The 19542-nt window shown below is 33.2% G+C and overlaps 1 protein-coding gene across 3 annotated transcripts in view; it reads left to right on the top strand.

Annotated features, from left to right (window-relative positions):
* The first annotated feature begins 862 nt into the window (after window positions 1-862).
* Window positions 863-19542, top strand: part of LOC115889507 — a 28176-nt gene continuing 9496 nt past the window's right edge. Inside the window, exons 1-3 of one of the 3 annotated variants that reach the window (XM_030909526.1) lie at window positions 880-972; window positions 3465-3560; window positions 7709-7968. In XM_030909526.1, the coding sequence (XP_030765386.1) occupies window positions 7719-7968 (250 nt within the window). In that variant the 5' untranslated portion in view covers window positions 880-972; window positions 3465-3560; window positions 7709-7718. Of the gene's footprint in view, window positions 973-3464; window positions 3561-7708; window positions 7969-19542 lie in introns of all 3 variants that reach the window. The other 2 variants (XM_030909527.1, XM_030909525.1) reach the window with 2 other exon arrangements.

Here is a 19542-nt window from a genome sequence, read left to right on the forward strand (position 1 = left end):
TCATATTCGGCGCCCCGGGCGGTCGCCCCGGTCGCCCGACCCTTCCGCCGGCCCTGCCCCTCATACACCAGGTGCGTCTCAAAAGTCCTAAGCGAACCCAGCCCCTATAACTTTTATTTTTTTAGATAAAAAAACTAGATTTGGTATGTTAGTTAATGACATATATTAAGATTGATTGACGTATTCAATTGTTTTCGGTCACTTCCTGTTTCACCGAAAACGACTATAACTTTTGATTTTTAAATAACACCCTCGGTATTTTTTTACTTTATTAACACTTTATGAACCGCATGTTACAATTTCAAATAAACCGTATACGAAAAAGTTGACATCTGATACGTCATTCTATGTCATTTTCTATGGAATAAAGTAAAAAAATACCGAGGGTGCCATTTAAAAATAAAAAGTTATAGTAATTTCCGGTAAAACAGGAAGTGACCGAAAACAATTGAATACGTCAATTAATCTTAGTTTATGTCATATATTAACATACCAAAGCTCATTTTTTTATCTGAAAAAATAAAAAATTATAGTGGTGAGCCATTTTTGAGACGCACCCGGTATATCCGCAGATACCTACAAAGGTAGGTATAAAGATAAGGGCCGTGAAAGATTTAATACTAGAGCTTTCAAAAAGAGCATCTATACATATAGTCTTTCTATTTAATGAATTGTTTTATTTCATACTTTATTTGTCTATGTAATTATTAATTCACACCTATAATGGACATATTTCCTTATAGTGGACACCCATTTTTCATAATTCTTAAAACAAGTCAGTTATAGAAGGGTCATAGGTTTCCTTGACAAATTAAACAGTTTGGCACCACTGTGTAACATCGTTGTTATGCAGTAGGTTTCCCGCGCCGTTAAACATAACCTCATAAACAAGGCTCATGTTACATGTTGACATATTTTTTTGCCTGTTTTTACAAGTAGATATTACAAAGTTATTACCAAAAAACTATCCATGTAAGTACCAGCTTTTTCTTTTCTTTTATTACCTCCAAAGAATTAGTTCGGTTTATCTTGTTATACTAATTTTAAGGTTAAGTAAAAGGATGGTTATCTTCAGGAACACTAAGCAAAAATGTACTACGGAGGTAAGCCCTCCGTAAAATGTACATAATGTAGACTGCGGACATGGCATGTTCACTTTAGGAACAACTGAATTTTAATGTATTTTAGAAGAGACACAATGTTATATAGATGGCTATGAGTTTTTTTATGATACAAAAGTAGGATCGTATGGTGGACATACTACATAAACTGTCCACCTATGCTGTCCACAATGGGTGGTTATTTGAAAAAATTGTTTTTTTTCTTGCGTCTAGGTATCGTTATAGTTAAAAAGTTCTAAAATGATCGAAAAAAACTTGACAAAAGACTTATCGGACATCAGAAGCAGGTCATTCCCCGAATAACCCTTATGCGGAAACATTTATAAATTATTGTGTATTGGTTCATCTGATTAATAGTCCACATTTCAAATTTCAGATTTTCTAGTATTATTGATTACAAACGATGTCTGGGACTCACTCAGACTAGCTGAGGGCGACCTCCGATTGACTTTTTCAAAGCACTCAACCAAGGGTAGAATATTTCTACAAGGCCGGATAGTCCTAGCAACTTAGGCCATAAAACTAAAATACTACTACTACAGTTGTACAAATATAGGAAGCGACTTGGGGATAGCACCTCAGGGGGGTGACAGTAAACCGGAAAATTGGAAACAGTTCTGGCGCGGTCCTACCCAGGCAGAAAGCATGGCCTTCTAGACTGTCCTAGACAAAAATCTGAACATTTCTATATGATTTCTGTCAATTTCTGCTACGGGACATTTTTATGTACGTCGGCGTCCTGTTCTTTTGTCTTTTATCTGTGTGTCAGCGTCAGCTCCCGAGGCCTCTGGCAAGGTCGGGCGCCATTTTAATTTTTGCCGTTTAGATTTGATTGGAAGTTTGTTTCTGATATTTCGGCTGAAATTTATAAGTACAAAGATGTTTTTTGGTATAAAGTTCCTTGTTAACACTTTAATAAAGTATATATGATATTAATTACATGAAGAAAATGATGAAATCGACGTTTCTGCGTGTAGTAGGTATGGGCCATATTATATGTAAAAATAGATAATATGTTAACTGTTTTTATATTTTTTTAGCTTTAAACCCAAGGATCTTGGGATATTCTTTGCCAAGGATTTTTCCGTATCTCTACTTTAAAGACTGATGATTTGAAAGCAATTGAAAGCAAGTTATACAAGGTAAATTATGATTATTGAACTATTATTAGCCTATATTAATTTTCTACAAGATGAACAGAAATGCGTAATTACATATCACATAGGTACCTATTATGTATTTTCATAGCAATAATGCTATAAATCTATGTATGTAGATTATTTTTAAAATACAAATGAGGTATTAGATGTATATGTATTATATTTTTTATTAATTTTATTTTCATTCAAGTCCTGTTTGATTTAATTCACAAAAGTCTTATGTACCTATATTTATGTTTTTTACATATTTTTTTGATTCCAGGTTTTGTGTGGGTTCCGGTTGCCTTTTTCCTGCTTCCAGTTATTTAGTTTTATGCCCGTGAAGCTGTGAAAATATTTATTTATCTTCAAGTTTTTGTAAGTCAATGCACTGTTACTTTACTAATTCAGTTTAACACAGCATCTCTGATATTATTTAAATATTTGATATTGATACAGTAGTTTATTGGATTATAGCTCTTTAATTGTGTTGATCTGCATATTTACATTGCTCTAAATTCCAAATAAATATTTTTGAGTAATTTTGTTGTATTATTTACTACTAGAAAGAGTAAAAAGTATATTAACCCTCATTTAAACCTCCTGAACAGCCCGCCATTAAAAACCGGAAACGGAAATAAATTTCATAAAATTGAAATTGTCATGTCTGTGTCATGTCAAATGTCCCAGCCGCCATATCTGAAAATTAGTTACCCAGGCAGCCACGCTGTTTCCATAATTTAACATTGACTTGACACTTCTTCTTGTATTTATTATTTTATGGATAGCACCGGTCGCGCACATGAGAGAGAGAACGCATTCGGCGGAAGAGAGATGCAGTTTACGCGCGATGTTCCATACACTCTAAGTAAACAGTTGAACTTAATTTACTGTTTGATTTGGTAAAATAAACTATGATCATTTTTTAATGGTGTAGGTATTGTAGGCCGTGTTAATAATATAATACTGTGTTAATAATACAATTGAATCATTGATCATCATTGAATTATTATTCAGAACCTACTGAATGTTTTACGTTATCACACTTGATTTTACCCAGGGTGCACCGTTCGTTACGCTACGAAAAATCTGATTAAATGGCAAATTTCTGGGCTGTCCACTGCGTATCGAGGGGCGTCTCTTATTTTGTCACGTCTCTAGCTATACTTGTTAAGTTGTACTATATAAGAGAAACTTTTTTTAGTGAAGAGCAAGAAAATAAGGCTAAGAAAACGGCAACGGCCCAGCTACGTCGAAACACCAGTTCCCAGTTCATCATTGATCACCGAAGTTAAGCGACGTAAGACGATACTAGTGGATGGACGGGTGACCGTCCGGAAACTGTCGTGCTGTTTTTCCGTGGCAAGAGTTGGCAAGAATGTAAAAATCTATTGACACACACTGCTCATTCACGCCGGTTCGAGCCCGGATATATCAGCATGACCAATGAGAAGGAAAATATTACAGTTGTGCTCACTGCTAATGCAGCTGGTCAGCACCACCTATGAGAGAAGTTAATCTCCGCGACCTAATAGATCTATTGTGTCCTCCTTTCTTGAGTTATAACTCATCATCAGGACTTTGAGAAAAGTCAATATCTGAGACGGTTTTACAGAGGTTATAGTTCTCCATCTCCGATATCAGTCTTCGATATCGGTCATCACACCAAAGTTTATGGCACGAATGGTTGTAGTTTCGGCGCACTTATTGATGAGGTGTTCTGGTATTCCCCGTTTCCCCACAGAATCTGCATTCGCCGTTTTTTCTTAGCTACAATCTACTGAGGTGTTTATTGGGGAGACAGTGTTCTGTTAAAAACCCCGTGACAATCCAAAGATTGTTTTTACTGATATCAAGGAAATTCTTTGATTTTCTTCGGTCGTAAGTCGTGAGAAATTTCTTCGGTTATCTTAGACCGTTGGAGGATTCCCATTTCAGGTTACGGATGGAGTCTTCCAGGTTTTTGAGTTCTGCTTTAAGTTGGCCCTTGGTCATTACCTTCTATCCTTTGGCGGGCTGCCACCCAAGGTAGGAGGACTCAGCATCTCTCGGCATTCGCTGAGCTGAGCTGATCGCTCATAAAGCTGCTTAACTATCCGGTAAGAGGCTATTTCTCGTTTCCTTCTTCTGAGGTAAATTGTACGCATCTTTCGATAGCATATATTTCTACCTAAAAATACTGGAGTAGGTACCATGTTATGGTATAGTGAGCAAACGTTTCTCCCTTCCTGTTCGTTTTGTTGCTCAATACTGTCGCGATCCTGTTTTAGAGTTGCGGCTAGGGACGTTTTAGGTATCGAAGATCATTAAAACAATCAATATAATATAGAAATAAGAAGTATAAATTTATTACAGAATTGAATACATTAATTTAAGTAGGAGAAATGTGAAATAGAATATCTTTTGACCAATAAAATATAGGAAGAGAAAATATATAAAAAATTATAAACTTACTTTACTGTCATTATGATACTTGGAGAACTGAAAACTCAACAGCGTGACGTCATTCATTCCCCCTGTTCTCTCTTATGATTTCCTTTTTAATTATTCTACATATTGATATTTACAACAATAAGAATTAATCAAAAGTTCACCTTCAGATCTTAGTCTGTCGTCAACTTGTTCGAGTTTAATTTTCATTGTGCAAATAATTTGTTTATAAAAATATATTTTATTTAATATATTGGTTGATTTATTTTAATGATAAATCTTAAATTCTTGGTGTTGACAATACTACAGTACCATCCATGATAGTTTATCGTTTTGCCAGAATACCGATGAATTGTACAACGAACATATACGAGAAAAGCAGATTTGGCAAAATTTTGATTCTTCCCATTCCAAGCATGCTTCTCATACGTCACCAAGTTTTCCATCCACCTAGACTGGAATAACACAATCTAGCACTGGAATAGTAGAATCTGATATTTATAGACCAACACTAAAGAAATGATGAAGACCAACATCAACATGGCCATTAACTCACACAGATCCTAAGAAGAAAGAGTAAAGGTAGATAAAAGGAGAATAGAAGCTATTTTTGTTGAGAAATATTCGCCATTGGACAGGCATACAGCACTTCCAGGCAGTCCAAGTCGCTGCAATAAATAGAACCATTTGATGAGGAAGAAAAAGATGAACGCCTACGCAGGAAACGCCTACAGCACCTTAGAAAGAAGAAGTGATCTGGTATTTGCCAATTTTCCCAATAGATCTGCATTCGCCGTTATTTCTCAGCTTCAATTTACTGAGGTGTTCGTTGAGGAGACACTGTCCTGTAGAAGCCCCGTGACAATCCGAAGGTTGTCTTACTTAAAATCAAGGAAAATCATTGATTTTTCTCGGTTATAAGTTCTGGGAGGTGTGTAACCATCCAAACCAAACCAACTTCGAATTGATGGTTACTGAGTTAATCACTTTTAGTGCTGTGTCTATTTTTTCCTTTAAAATAATTTAACAGTGATGCCCCACCGCCGCCCCTGGCCATTAAACTTAAATCTAATTACATCAAATTAAGTCCCATAGTAAGTATTATAAACGGGTCAAGTTATAACAAAATCGATTAACTAATTTTTCAAATATCTTAATTTTTTTTCTTTTTTAAGTAACTTTAACACCCTGTATCTCGAAAAGAAAGCTTTAAATCTTACAAGTTGATATGAACTTTTTGTTTTATTTTTGCAAGTTTTATCGTCTATTAAATTTTCCCGATTAAAATCTGAGACACCCTGTATAACTCTAAACGGCAGCCACATGATTTGTTCTCTTAATATCTCCAGTTAGAGAGAAGATAGGAAGTTGTGGTTAGCGCTGATATTTTGGAAATGTTATGCTCTATTTAACTGTGCAAAAAGAAACATAACCTGCTATTCAATTTTTTTATGCAAAAGTCCAATATCTGTTATAATGTCAAACAGCGCCCTCTAGCTACCACGAAAAAATATGAGGAAACAAAATTTATACTGGGGATCATTAAGGCAGAAAAGCTCTTTTAAACGAGCCCCAGATTGTTTAAATCTTTAAATCGGCTAACCTAAACCAGAGTTATCCTTATTTTAATAAAATTTAACCTTCCCCCACCACTTTATTTTATGAAATAGAGCAAAATACTCTATATCAAAAAAATTAAAAATTTCTTGATGATTATAATAGTAATATTTAAAATACCTGTTCACTTGCATATTTTTGAGAAAACCCCTGTTTCCTGATTGGCTATCAGAGAAGCGCCCCCTAGTGGACATTTTTCGAACTTGAAAATAATTTCCAGCGCTTTCTCTTGGTCGATTCACTTATTAGAATTTTTTTCCCAAAGTTATACGATCAGTAGTTTCTGAGATACAGCCGGCGTCCATTCTTAGTTGGCCACCCGGTACGTATATCGGCATGCATTATTTTATGTCTAAAAATAACATAGATACGCTATATATATAGTATTTTTAATACCCATTTAGAATAACACCATCCTTATTTATTATTAATAAATCAGTTGAAACAAAAAATTACCAACAAAAAGGAACGTCGATAACTAATTTGTTAGATGTCACGTTTTTGAAGTTAACGTCAAATTTTGATTTCATGTTAATGTCATAACGCAAAATAAGATATAAAAATGCGATATTCTGATGAATCCAAAAAGCTTATGCTTAATGTAGTAAACTATTTTCAAAACGATTTAGGATCTCAATTTAAGGCAATTCAAAAAGGGTCCGAAGCACTAAAAGTTCCAGTTTTAAATGCGGGTTCAGATGGTTCAAGAAGCCGCATACGTTAAGTTATTAAAACGGCTGGTACCTCTAAATAGGTATTAAAAATACTATACATATACAGATACGTTTAAGTCCACCATCACTTGGAAGATCAACACGTTTAAATGGAAAGCGATTTAGTACTTGACATTTTGATTGCTAAAACCAAGCATTCGTTATAACCAGGGTTCGTTATAACCGAGGTTATAACCGAGTTCGACTATACGTCAAAAAAATTTTAGTTTTTACACACATATGCTTCTTTAATGAAATCACCTTAATTTATTTCACAGAACCTGAAAATCAATTAATATATAGGGTGTTTCATTATAAAAAACACAACTTTGGGGTGTAACTTTTTTGGGGACACCCTGTATAAATCTCTATATTTAAAAAAAATTCTAATCTAAAAATCTTAAAAAAATTTCTAATTGGAACCTCCGCGTCATATGAGAAGTGCCATCCTGTATATTCATTATATTCCTGGTATTATAGAGGTTATTTATATGCAGTCCTATTAAAATTAATACTGGTATCAAAAAATTGTTAATTTGTTAAAATATGTTAGAGTACATATCTTAAATTAACAAAGTATGCAGAAAGAGTACGAAAATAATTATGAGCAATAGTAATATTAATAAGTTTAATTTTTAGTTGACTGTAATAATTTTTTTATATTGTAAAATTTAAAATTTTTTTGCAGCTTTTAAGAGATGCCATACCATAAATGTGCTGTTTTAAATTGCAGAAGATCAAAAAAAAGATCATTTTTTCGTTTGCCCAAACGGAATATGAATTTATTTGTCTTATGGATAAATTCCACAGGGAATCCGAAATATTTAAGAATGGCCCCTGAAGAAATATATAAAAAAGCTTTTATTTGTGAATGTCATTTCACAAAAGAACAATTGGATGATATGAGAAGAAATATAAAACTATGTGTCCCATCACTTCACTTACCTGGTAAGTATTATACATAGACAAACAAATAAAAAGAGACTGGCAAATTAAATGGCAAAGAGAGGGACAACGTTCCCGTAGCGCAACTCAGAACGCAAAATTTCGTTCTATTTTTGTTGATCTGCGCATTGCGTCTATTGGGCCCAGATTGGGCCCACTATCTCATTCTAATATAACAAGGGAGAAAGAAGCAACCATATAAAACGTAATTTCTAAATAGAAATTAGAACAATCGCCTTTCGTTTTCGTCATTATGACAACCAAGATGACAACATCATGACAATTCGTCATGTTTGTTAATTTTTCTTTTGGTGATTTACCTTTTTTTCTAAACTCTCCATTTTATTTTGACTTATGAATATGGATAGGGAACAAATTCCTTTATTCCATATAGGTATTTATATTTTGTTACTTATAATTTTCGGTTATACTATTTGTTATTTTATTTGCTGCAGGACCCAGTATCATCTATTTTTTATGTTTTGTTGCCCCCTTTCTCTGATAGATATGTTAAAGACACCCGGTAAAATAAAAGTAAGTAGTTATATTTATCATCTTATTAAGAAAAAAGTAGAAGTAGTAGTGTCCAAAATATTTCGAACCTCTCTTAACATAACAAATTAATACAATTAATTTTTTTCATTTTTTGGGTAGTTTTATAGCTGGTTTATAGTAACCAGAAACTTTATTAATATACCTATTTTACTTTTGTTTTAGGATTAAAACTGGACTTGAAAATGGTTGAGGATCATGATACTCGTAAATTCTTCTTTGCTTGGATATTCACTTTGTTATTGCAATTAGGCAGTTTTTTTCGAAAATTAGATTTTTAATGCCCTTTAAAAAAATTGGCTGATCGTTTCCTGCAACAGTCAGTTCTTCTGCATTTAAAATTGGTAGGTGGGTAGAATAAACACTGTTATTTTTTAAAACAGTACAATTTTTGCTTTTTTTATAATTTCCCTTATAATAGTAGTACTCTTTCGTTCTGAAAGAAACTGTAAATTTTCACTTAAACTGATTTATTCCCTACACCAGTTCCCTTTACGTGGTATAGGGAATATATAAATCAGTTTAAGTGAAAATTTTCAGTTTCAGAATGAAAGAATACTACCGTGAAGTGGGGTGACTTTGCCCAATTCTGAATTTTAAATCGTGTATATTTCAAAAATTGTTGTATTTTCTCAAATGCGCATGGTCTATTCTATAAGTGGTAATAAGGACAACACAACAATAATACGCTTTTTTGTTTATTAAACAAATATATATATATAAAAAAAGTAAAAAACTAGATGGGCAAAGTTAGTTACTTATATGGGGTGTCTTTGCCCTCTTCCTTATTCTTATTGATAGACCAAAGCCATTTAAAAGCATAATTACGTAACCCCATTTAAAAGCATAATTACGTAAAAATATGTGTTGTTATAATATATTAGAAAACATTTGGCGGGAAAAATAATACAAACGAATGTACTCTCATGAGCATCAGCTAACGACTGCCTTTATTATACCAAAGCCAAATATATACGTTATAAAACAATGTTGCCACTTATTTTCCTAACCTTTGAGATTATATTTACAACACCCCCACTATCTCAAATGGTTAAGAGGTAAAACCCAGTTACAAAATAAGAATGCTTAATTCTAGCTAAACCCTTCGTTAATATATCTGCTACCATTTCATCAGTTTGTTGGTAATGGATTGTTATCATTCCGTTTGTAATACATTCTCTAACAAAATGATAGCGTACATCAATATGTTTTGTTCGCTTATGGAACAATGGATTCAAAGCAAGTTTTTGTGCACTCTGATTGTCATTATATATTGTAACACTATCGTGAAAATCAATTATTTCACCTAGAATATTTTTCAAATAAACTGCTTCTTTTGAAGCTTCGCTAAGACCTATATATTCTGCCTCAGTACTGCTTAATGCAACAGTTCTTTGTTTACAACTTTGCCAAGAAATAGACCCACCACATAGTTTAAATACATATCCTGTGTATGATTTCCTATCAAAATCATTAGCCCAATCAGAATCCACAAAACCTTCTAAATCAAAATGATCACTAACATTTGAAAACTCTAATCTATAACCTTTTGTACCTTTATTACCTAAGTACTCTCTTAGCACACTGCCAATGATATTCTGAAAAATTATTGTTAAATTGACTTAAATAATTTACAGCAAATGTAATGTCTGGTCGAGTAAGCACAGCTAAATACATTAAGCTTCCTATGAGCTGTTGATAAGGTAAATTACATAAGTTTTTACCTATAGATTAACAATTTTCAACATTAGCTTTACTTTCCATAGGAGTACTAACTACATTACAATTTTCCATTCCAAAAGATTTTAAAACTTTCTCAATATAGTTTTCCTGATCTAAAAAAATAGCATTTCTTTTATAATCTCTAGTTGCCTAACACCAAGACATTGTTTAGCTTCGCCTAGATCTTTTATGTCAAATTCTAAACTCAACTTTGATTTTAAATTATTAACATTTTTAGAATTATCGGAAAAAACAAAAAAATCGCCCACATATAACGCTACTAAAGTTAATGAATTTTTGTCTCATTTAAAATAAACAAGGTTCGTGTTGTGAATGTTTATAACCCATTTTTGACAAAACTTCATTCACTCTCGCATTTCAAGCTCTGGACGCCTGTTTTAGCCCATAAACAGCCTTCTTTAAACGGTATACCTTATTCTCTTGATTTTTAACACCAAATCCTTCAGGTTGTTTCATATATACTGGTTGATCAAGTACACCATTTAAAAATATTTTTATTCAATATTATATTTAAAGTGAATTTTAAATTGCTTGACTGCTAATGCAATCAACAGTCGCAAAGTAGAATGTCTTACTACTGGAGAAAACACGTCACTGTAATCTACACCCGCTTTTTGTACACAACCTTTCGCCACTAAACGCGCGCGATGTTTTACGTCTCCGTTTTCACTGGTTTTGCGTTTGAAAACCCACTTGCATGGAACAACAGTTGAAGAGTCAGGTACGTTGTCCACTACTTCCCAAGCTTCATTATCTTCAAAGCACTGAATCTCTTCACACATTGCTTCTTTCCATAGCTTAGCATCGTAACTTGCCATAGCTTCTTTCACAGTGATTGGATCATCATAAGAAGTTATCATTGCATCATCGTTAGGATTTTCTTCTTGTATGCAAACATAAGTTACATAGTCTTCAAACTGCATAGGTTTTTTAATTATTTGAGATTTTCTTACTTCCACACATTCTTCTGTTGGTAGTTCTGTAATAAAATCTTCATCGCTGGATGAAATGATTGACTCAGCATCACTAAACGATTCATCAGTCGAGTTATCTGGCTGACTGACCTCAGCCCCCACTGAATCTGATACTTCTTGTAGTTCATATTCTATGTTTCTTGGTTTTCTTATGCTTTCTTCAATTACTACGTCTCTGCTGATTATTATTTTCTGTCTTATCGGATCATACAGTCTATAGCCTTTTTATGTGTCACTATACCAAACTAAAAACATTTTCAGACTTTTTATCCATTTCTGTCTTTTTCTCTTTTGGTACAAGTGTCATGGTTTTGCTACCAAAAATTCGTATTCCACTTACATCTGGCCTCTTGTTGAACCACATTTCATATGGGGTTTTCTTCAATCCTGACACTACAGATCGATTTCTGAGATAAACAGCTGTTACTTCTGGCTTCCACTTAAATTTTTTCAACAAACAACGAGCTTTTTCCACTATGGTTCTATTCATCCGTTCACTCATACCATTTTGCTGCGGAGTATAAGCATTTGTTTGCTGATGCAAAATTCCTTGATTCTTATAATACTCTTGAAAAAACTTCCCATCAAACTCTGTCCCTTGATCAGTACGAAAAACTTTTATTCGTTCACCTTTTTGATTTTCTACATATTCTTTAAACTCCTTGAATTTTTCGAAAGCTTCATCTTTACTTTTAAGAAAATATGTAAACACCATTCTCGTATAGTCATCTTCTAATATTATAAAATATCTTGAGCCCCCTATAGATGTCACTTCCATCGGACCGCATGAATGAAGTCCCCATGAATAACTTCTAAAATAGATTTTGCTTTATTCCCCTTATGATTAAACGGTAGTCTCATTTGCTTACCTTGACAACAGATTTCGCAAATGCCTGAGTCACTTTGTGATAAACTTCCTGTATAATCAAAGCCCTCAACTAAGCCATTCTTCATAGAATTCAGGTACTTGTAATTTAAATGTCCAAAACGCCTGTGCCAAATTTCTCCTGAGACTGCTAATCCTGCTACTAGTTTTGTATGTGGCTCCACAATATCTAACTTGTAAACATTTCCAGTTATGGAAAACATTTGGCGGGAAAAATAATACAAACGAACGTACTCTCATGAGCATCAGCTAAGGACTGCCTTTCACAGAATATACTAACGAAAAAGAAGCCCAAGTTCCTACTTGCATCTATATCTAAACGTGACTCCGCATACTACGCAAGCGCTATCCCGCACGTCGTTTTACGATTTCGTCTTGGCGCCTTCTGATTATAGTTTAATGAACGAAAATAATAACAATATTCCACCTAATGAGCACGAAATAATTTCCGAATCATTTATTGGACCGGAAGGCTTTAAGGAACTCAAAGGAACTTGAAAAATAATACTCTAATGATGTATGTATGCCCTTCGTTTTTGTTTAAACATAATATTATTAAAAAAGAGTTTTATTTCATTTTCTTAGTCTATTAGACAAAAATATATATGTTTTATTATTTATTTATTATGTTTTATTTGTGATACTAAAAGTCATAACTACATTGCTCAACAATTGCTGAGGATCAACATTAGGATTTTTCCGGGTTTTCGGTCATTTCAGGATTCAGGTTTAACCGAGGGGTGTCTCACTATTGGAATTACCTGTACATTTTCTTGGCAGTCATTGGCAGTCTTATGGCAGTCGCCTATAATAATTACATGGCAGTCATAGGCAGTCTTCTTCATAGTCATTGGCAGTCGCTTAGCAGTGGAAGGATATTTTGGCAGTACGTGTACATTTTTTACCCGAGTGAGACACCCCTCGGGTTTAACTTAAAAACGTTTAAAACTATTATTCAAGCACGTGTAATAAAGTGAAATGTGTGTTGAATGTCACTTGGAAATGCAGCACAAAGACATAACAATGCATTTCATATGCAACAAATTATTCATTAAAAAAAAATTGAAGTTTAACTGAATGGAGGTGAACATTTTGATTTTTCATACATTTTTTTAAATAAATTCGTTTTTTTTTTTTATTTCTGTTTCTAGGATTATTTCTAAAAAAATCAAACGTTACACATTTAAAAAAATTGAACTAAAAATATATTGCGATATAAGTTTGTGATCCTTATCAATTGTTGATCAGTGTATTTACAAATGACATATTTTCATTTTTATGTATTATGTCCAATGTTCCTTAATATTAACGTGAATATAATAATTGAGTTAATGAAATAATTACCTATTATGTGTCTTATTTAATAGAGAATTTTAATTCACATCAAAATGTACATACATATTGTATTTCAGCCACAAAACACAAGAACTATGATTCACAACTAAAATAATACTCACTACATAACAAAACTTTAATTCATAACTCGCGCGAAAATATATTGGCGCTTGCGTGGTATGCGGAGTCACGTTTAGATATAGATGCAAGCTTTGATGCAAGTCAAGTTCCTTCTAATAAATCGGTTCCATTTTTGTAACGCCATCTCTCGACAAAGCTGACATTTACAGGTTAGCCAAAGGGGTGCGGTGCCGGGGGGAATTGTAAAATACACTTTTTATTTTGGTATTTTTGCTATTTGCAATTTTATTTTAAACATATTATCTGAAACAATCACATAATATGTCTTAAAAATAAAATTACAAACAGAAACAAAGGAATTAAATAATCTGAAAATCTACAAAGTTTATTGATAAAAAAGTTAGGCTATGCAAATTGATATATTAAGTATAACCTCTTTAGGTATAGCATTGTTAAACAAACATTAACAAATCATAACATATCAGATCATAGAACTAGAAAAAGTACTATTACATAAAAACAGGTGATACAATACTTCAAAATTAATTTTAACATAATATCAAAACCGAAAAATCAAACTGCAAACACAACTACACTTGTACAACGAAATTAACACACACTTCCACGACAAATGTCCAAGAAAGACTGATCATTCTGATTGGTCCGGTCCTGTCGTAGCTCACGTCGTATTGTCGGTAAGCAAAATCCCTGTCCAAAAATCTTGACGATCAGCGCCATCACCCGTCATAATTGGGAAACTTTTGCTGGAACCATTTTGAATATTTCACTTACATGGCCCTGCTGCCTTTATTATACCTATGGAGGCTAGAAGGAGGAGGCGAATCGACAATGGGCATATTTGAAATTTCTGTCCCTACTTTAAAGCAAGTTTCTCGGTTTGACACCAGAGGCACTGTAAGCGGGTTAGATTGATCATTTGCATTGTTAGAATACGATTTAACTGTGTTTTTACTAGTTTTTTAAAATTTATAGTTATTTTATTGAACTATTAGCAATGTAACAATGAGTGTGATTAAAAAAAAACCCTATATAATAGATCTTGCTTCGTACCTGGCTGTATAAGTGGGACTTTCAGTGGAAAAAAAGGCAAATAAAGAACGAGGTGAAAGAAACCCAAGCCTTTTCAAAGGTCCTAATGTAAGTGGTATAACTATTTATTTTAAAAATATGGATAGATGTTAAGAAAAACATTCAAATTATATACTGCCAGTGTACAGATTAATTTTAAATTCAAATTAATAGAATATAACTAAAATCAACATCTGCGTTACATCTGGTAACATAACCTAGGAGGCTTTGTTATAAAATAAAAATAATTTACCTACTAGCTGGTGGCTAAAATTACCTGTTGATATGTATTAATCACCATTTGAACAGTGCTATTGAAAGTTAATTTACGCCAAAGCAATATAGTATTCTAATATAAAATGGTACTTACCAGATGCTTCATTTGAATTGAAAAATAATGTACAGTGGTTGAAGGACTTTTGATTGTGTATATAAACCATTTAGAATAGTTTTTTATGAATAAGCTCTTTAAATTAATATGTAGGTATATTGTAGCCAGGTATTTATTTAGAATGCATTTTTTTAAATTATAATTCTTTATGTTCTTGATATAACTTGTTCCTGTTATATTTTTTTGGTATAGTGCTAAATTGTTATTAAATTTATATACTGTATATTTTATTTATTAAATTTAATTTAATATTTTAAGTCATAAAAAGTCAAAAGAGAAAAGTTGTAATACATTAATATTGCTAAATAAATAAATATATGATGAAACAAGTCAGTAATATATACATATTTACAACTCTTTTAAAATAAATTAAGAGTTCATTATTTATTCATTAATATTTTATTTACAAAAATTTACCTTTACAATATAGTATTATATATATATATATATATATATATATATATATATATAACACCTGCTATACTCTATATATATATATATATATGCTCTCTGCCCATATACACTGCTGCTATATATATATATATATATACTTACATATATATATATATATATATATATACATACATATATACATATACATGTTTTTACATATCCGGTTTGCTTCCTTCAGCTCCGACACTTGAAGGAAACTTGCCGGTGTCCTCTTTCAGTGTTCAACTCCTGACGTCCGTCTGGTAAGCCGTTCACTGAATCCGCGTATCGTGTGCCCTGAGTATTTTGAGAGAGCCCAAAATCACAGCCTTCTGCATGCTTGCAGCAAGTCGTTCCGCTACATTATAACACGCTGGTATCAGTTTCAATTGCTGGAGCAGGGTGTCTTTAACTCCTCCTAAACTTCCTATCACTAGTACCACCAACCTTACAGGATGATCAGCGTACATTCTGCGCATTTGCTCTAGGAGTTCCTGGTACTTCTCCCTCTTTTCCTCTTCTTTACTGATTATGTTCTTCTCTGATGGCGCCGAGAATTCTATGACATAAAATTATTTTCTTCACTATATCCTGGAGAACTATGTCTGGTCTGTTCGCCCATATTTGTCCGAAGGCCTGGAATGGATAGTTCCAGTAAATTTTAGTTGTTTCGTTTTCCACCAAGGACTCAATTTCTTTCGGTGTTTGTGGTAGTACTGGCGTTTCATCAAATCCATGCATATGACGAAGGTGATAGTATATCACCCTCAATGCGGCGTTATGGCGCTGGGTATAAGCCGAAGCCGCATAAGTAGGGCAGGCTGATAGTATGTGCCACAGGGTCTCCGGAGCTTGATGGCATGCTCTACATCTTATATCTTCGATTTGTTGGTCCATAATACGGCTACGGTACACCAAAGAGCCATAGACACCGTCCTGGCATGCCAGTATAAATCCCTCTGTCTCAGATCTTAAGCCGCTCGACCTCAGGAAAGCAAACGATAGTCTCTCAGAAAGCTGCTGTTGTGTCATTATGTTATAGAAGGCTCCGTGCACGGGTTTCTCCACGTGATTTTGCAAGAACCTCCTGTTCTGTGCGGACCTAATTCGGTTGACTGCCTGTGTGGCGCTGTGTTCTGTGATGGATTCTGGATGTTGGCGTTGAAGGTCGAATATTAGATTGAGTTTATTCGCTGCTTTTTTTGCTTCTTTGAAAATGAATCCACCAATTTCTTCCCTCTCGTGGTCTCGTACCATTACTAGTAGAGGATCTTGAGTTTTAAGGAGTGTGTACGCCGTGCTTAGGATCACTCTTTGGTGTAAGCTTTCTAAACTGAGAAGACCGCGTCCTCCCTGTTCCCTTGGTAGACAAAGCCTCGGGACAGATGATTTTGTGTGCAAGCTTTTTTCCATGTGCATCATCTTTCGAGTTATTACATCGAGTTGGTGCAGTTCATTCTCCGTCCATTTTATTACACCAAAGGAGTATGTGATAATAGGTGTGGCCAGTATGTTGGTTGCAAGGGTTTTATTCACTCCAGACAAACTGGAAGACCAGATTTGACGAAGTCTCTTCCGATAACGTTCGCAGAGAGAGTCTTTAACCTTTTGTGTCTCTTGGAAATGCCGCTGTTCAATTCCAAGGTAGGTATATGTCTCATCATCGGTCAGTTTTTGAATTGTACTTCCATCTACCAATTGCACATCCTCTCCGTAGTTTTCATTTCTTCCCCTTTTTAGGTGAATTACAGCACATTTATTGAGCCCAAGTTCCATTTCAATCGCACTCGTAAACTCCTCCACAATTCGCAGAGATATTTTTAGGTCCCTTTCTCCTGCGGTGTACAGCTTTAGGTCATCCATATAAAATAAGTGTGTGACCTTGTGACCTCTGATTCCTGGCTTTCCACATTTGTATCCGCGTGTGTTCCGAAGTGCGATCGAAAGTGGGAGAAGGGAGATGCAGAAGAGGAGAGACCAGTCTCTCTCTCTATATATATATATATATATATATATATATATATATATATATATATATATATATATACCATATATATATATATATATATACCTGCTGCTGCTATATATATATATATATATATATATATATATATATATATATATATATATATATATATATATATATATATATATATATATATATATATATATATATATAGTACCTAATATAATATTAGGTGACATTGAATATAATACATCTTGAATTTAATTGTCTACGAAACAGTGACAATTTGCAAAACTTTGATAATGACATTAAAACTTAAATTCAGAAAATCTAAAGAAAAACACTATTGGACACGGGAAACATTTCAACAATGTACCTATTTTCTGGTTTCAGCTATAAAAAGTTATGAGATAGATAACACTGATCAAAGGGTGCAACAGTAGTGTTCATCTTCACTTTCCATTGAAGTTATTCCTGATAAAATACTTTTAATTTTCGTGATTCGGTTTCTGTTAATTGAGGTAAAACCACTACTAGTTTGTTACGAAAGTTTTAATGTTTATTAAATGATATCACTTCGTTTGCTTGTAAACATATCAATTTCAAATGTTTTATGAAAACTATTAATCACACTAACACAATCACACCATAAACTATTTAATTCGCATTTGTCATCAGAAACAATTACTGTTTACATCTGGTTTACATCAAATCAAAGGTTGAACTGGTGATATTTGTTGCTGGAAATTCTATCTTTTTTGTGCAACAGTTATAGGGAAGATTTATTTTAGCAGTTTGTATTTTTCTTCGGTCGTGTATGCACTAAAAGAACCATATAATGAAACAATTTTATAATAACAACTCAGAAAAAGAATATCTAAAACCGGCATCTGATATAACCTAACTTCTAACTTACTTTTCAAACTCAAATTTAAGGTTTTGTATTCATAATTTTAGCCACGCACATTGTTCAATTAGAAAAAACACGTTTCTAAAAGGTAAATCTGGTAAAAATATGCTAAATATTAACTGAACTCTATAATTTGTAACAAAATAGTAATTCTTGCCATAAGAAGCTGTGTATTTCTCAATCTGTCGGATCACATGCGCCCCTAACGGCAATTTTCGAACTTCATTTAGATCTCAAAAACTGGGCCCATAATTTTTGCGTTCGATTCGCCTCCTCCTTCTAGCCTCCATAATTATGCCAAAGCCAAATATATACGTTATAAAACAATGTTGCCACTTATTTTCCTAACCTTTGAGATTATATTTACAACAATATGCTTCATCACCCTCAATATTATAACGAACTTCTGCATAATACTTACCTCAATATAGCGTGGTTAACTATTGCAGCCACGTCGATGTTTGAAACGCACAAAATAGGCTTTAAAAACAGATTTGGCTTCGTAGCACTGTAAATGCTACATCATAAAACACATACACAAGAAGAAGTGCGAGCGCCTTGCTAAATATTGGAAAGTGAAATTGACGTTTAAATTTGACACTGTTGACAAGTCTACTGCTACTAGCGCCCCCAATTTCGCTTGTAGGAACTACGGACTAAATTGTCACGCATGGCGGGAAGTTTAAAAAAATAAAAATTTTATTTCTTCATTTATTTTAATTATGACATACACAAAAACACAAAATATTTTTTAAACTATTTTTTAAAATGTGTTTAATATCAATATCAAATATACAACGGAAATTAATTTCACCACAATAAATTAATAAAAATTAAAAAATAATGTTACAAGTAGATCAAGAGACAAAAATTAATTATAACAAAACTGAAAAGAAAAATGGCGTCATAGATGGCTTAGAAATAAAAGATATATCATAATTGGAAATGAAATTATCTGGGAAATGTCTTCGATCATAATTTTTAAGCCAACTGGACGATTATTTCAAACATACAAGCTGAGTTCGTTCATAGTGCTCTGAGAAATCTAGATAAACAAAGAATAATAAATTCACAAAAAGTATTTCAGGGGAAAAAGAGAGGAAAAACCTGTGTCGTCTCTGATATCTGTCAGGGTATTGTTGAAAGTGTCATCTTTTTGCTTGAAGTTTTCAGGTCGATCAAAAGATGACATTTACAACAATACTTTGCTGTAATTTT

The sequence above is a fragment of the Sitophilus oryzae genome, unplaced genomic scaffold (genome assembly GCF_002938485.1).
Source record: "Sitophilus oryzae breed Bouriz unplaced genomic scaffold, Soryzae_2.0 scaffold_815_pilon_pilon, whole genome shotgun sequence".
NCBI classification, from domain to species: Eukaryota; Metazoa; Arthropoda; class Insecta; order Coleoptera; family Curculionidae; genus Sitophilus; species Sitophilus oryzae.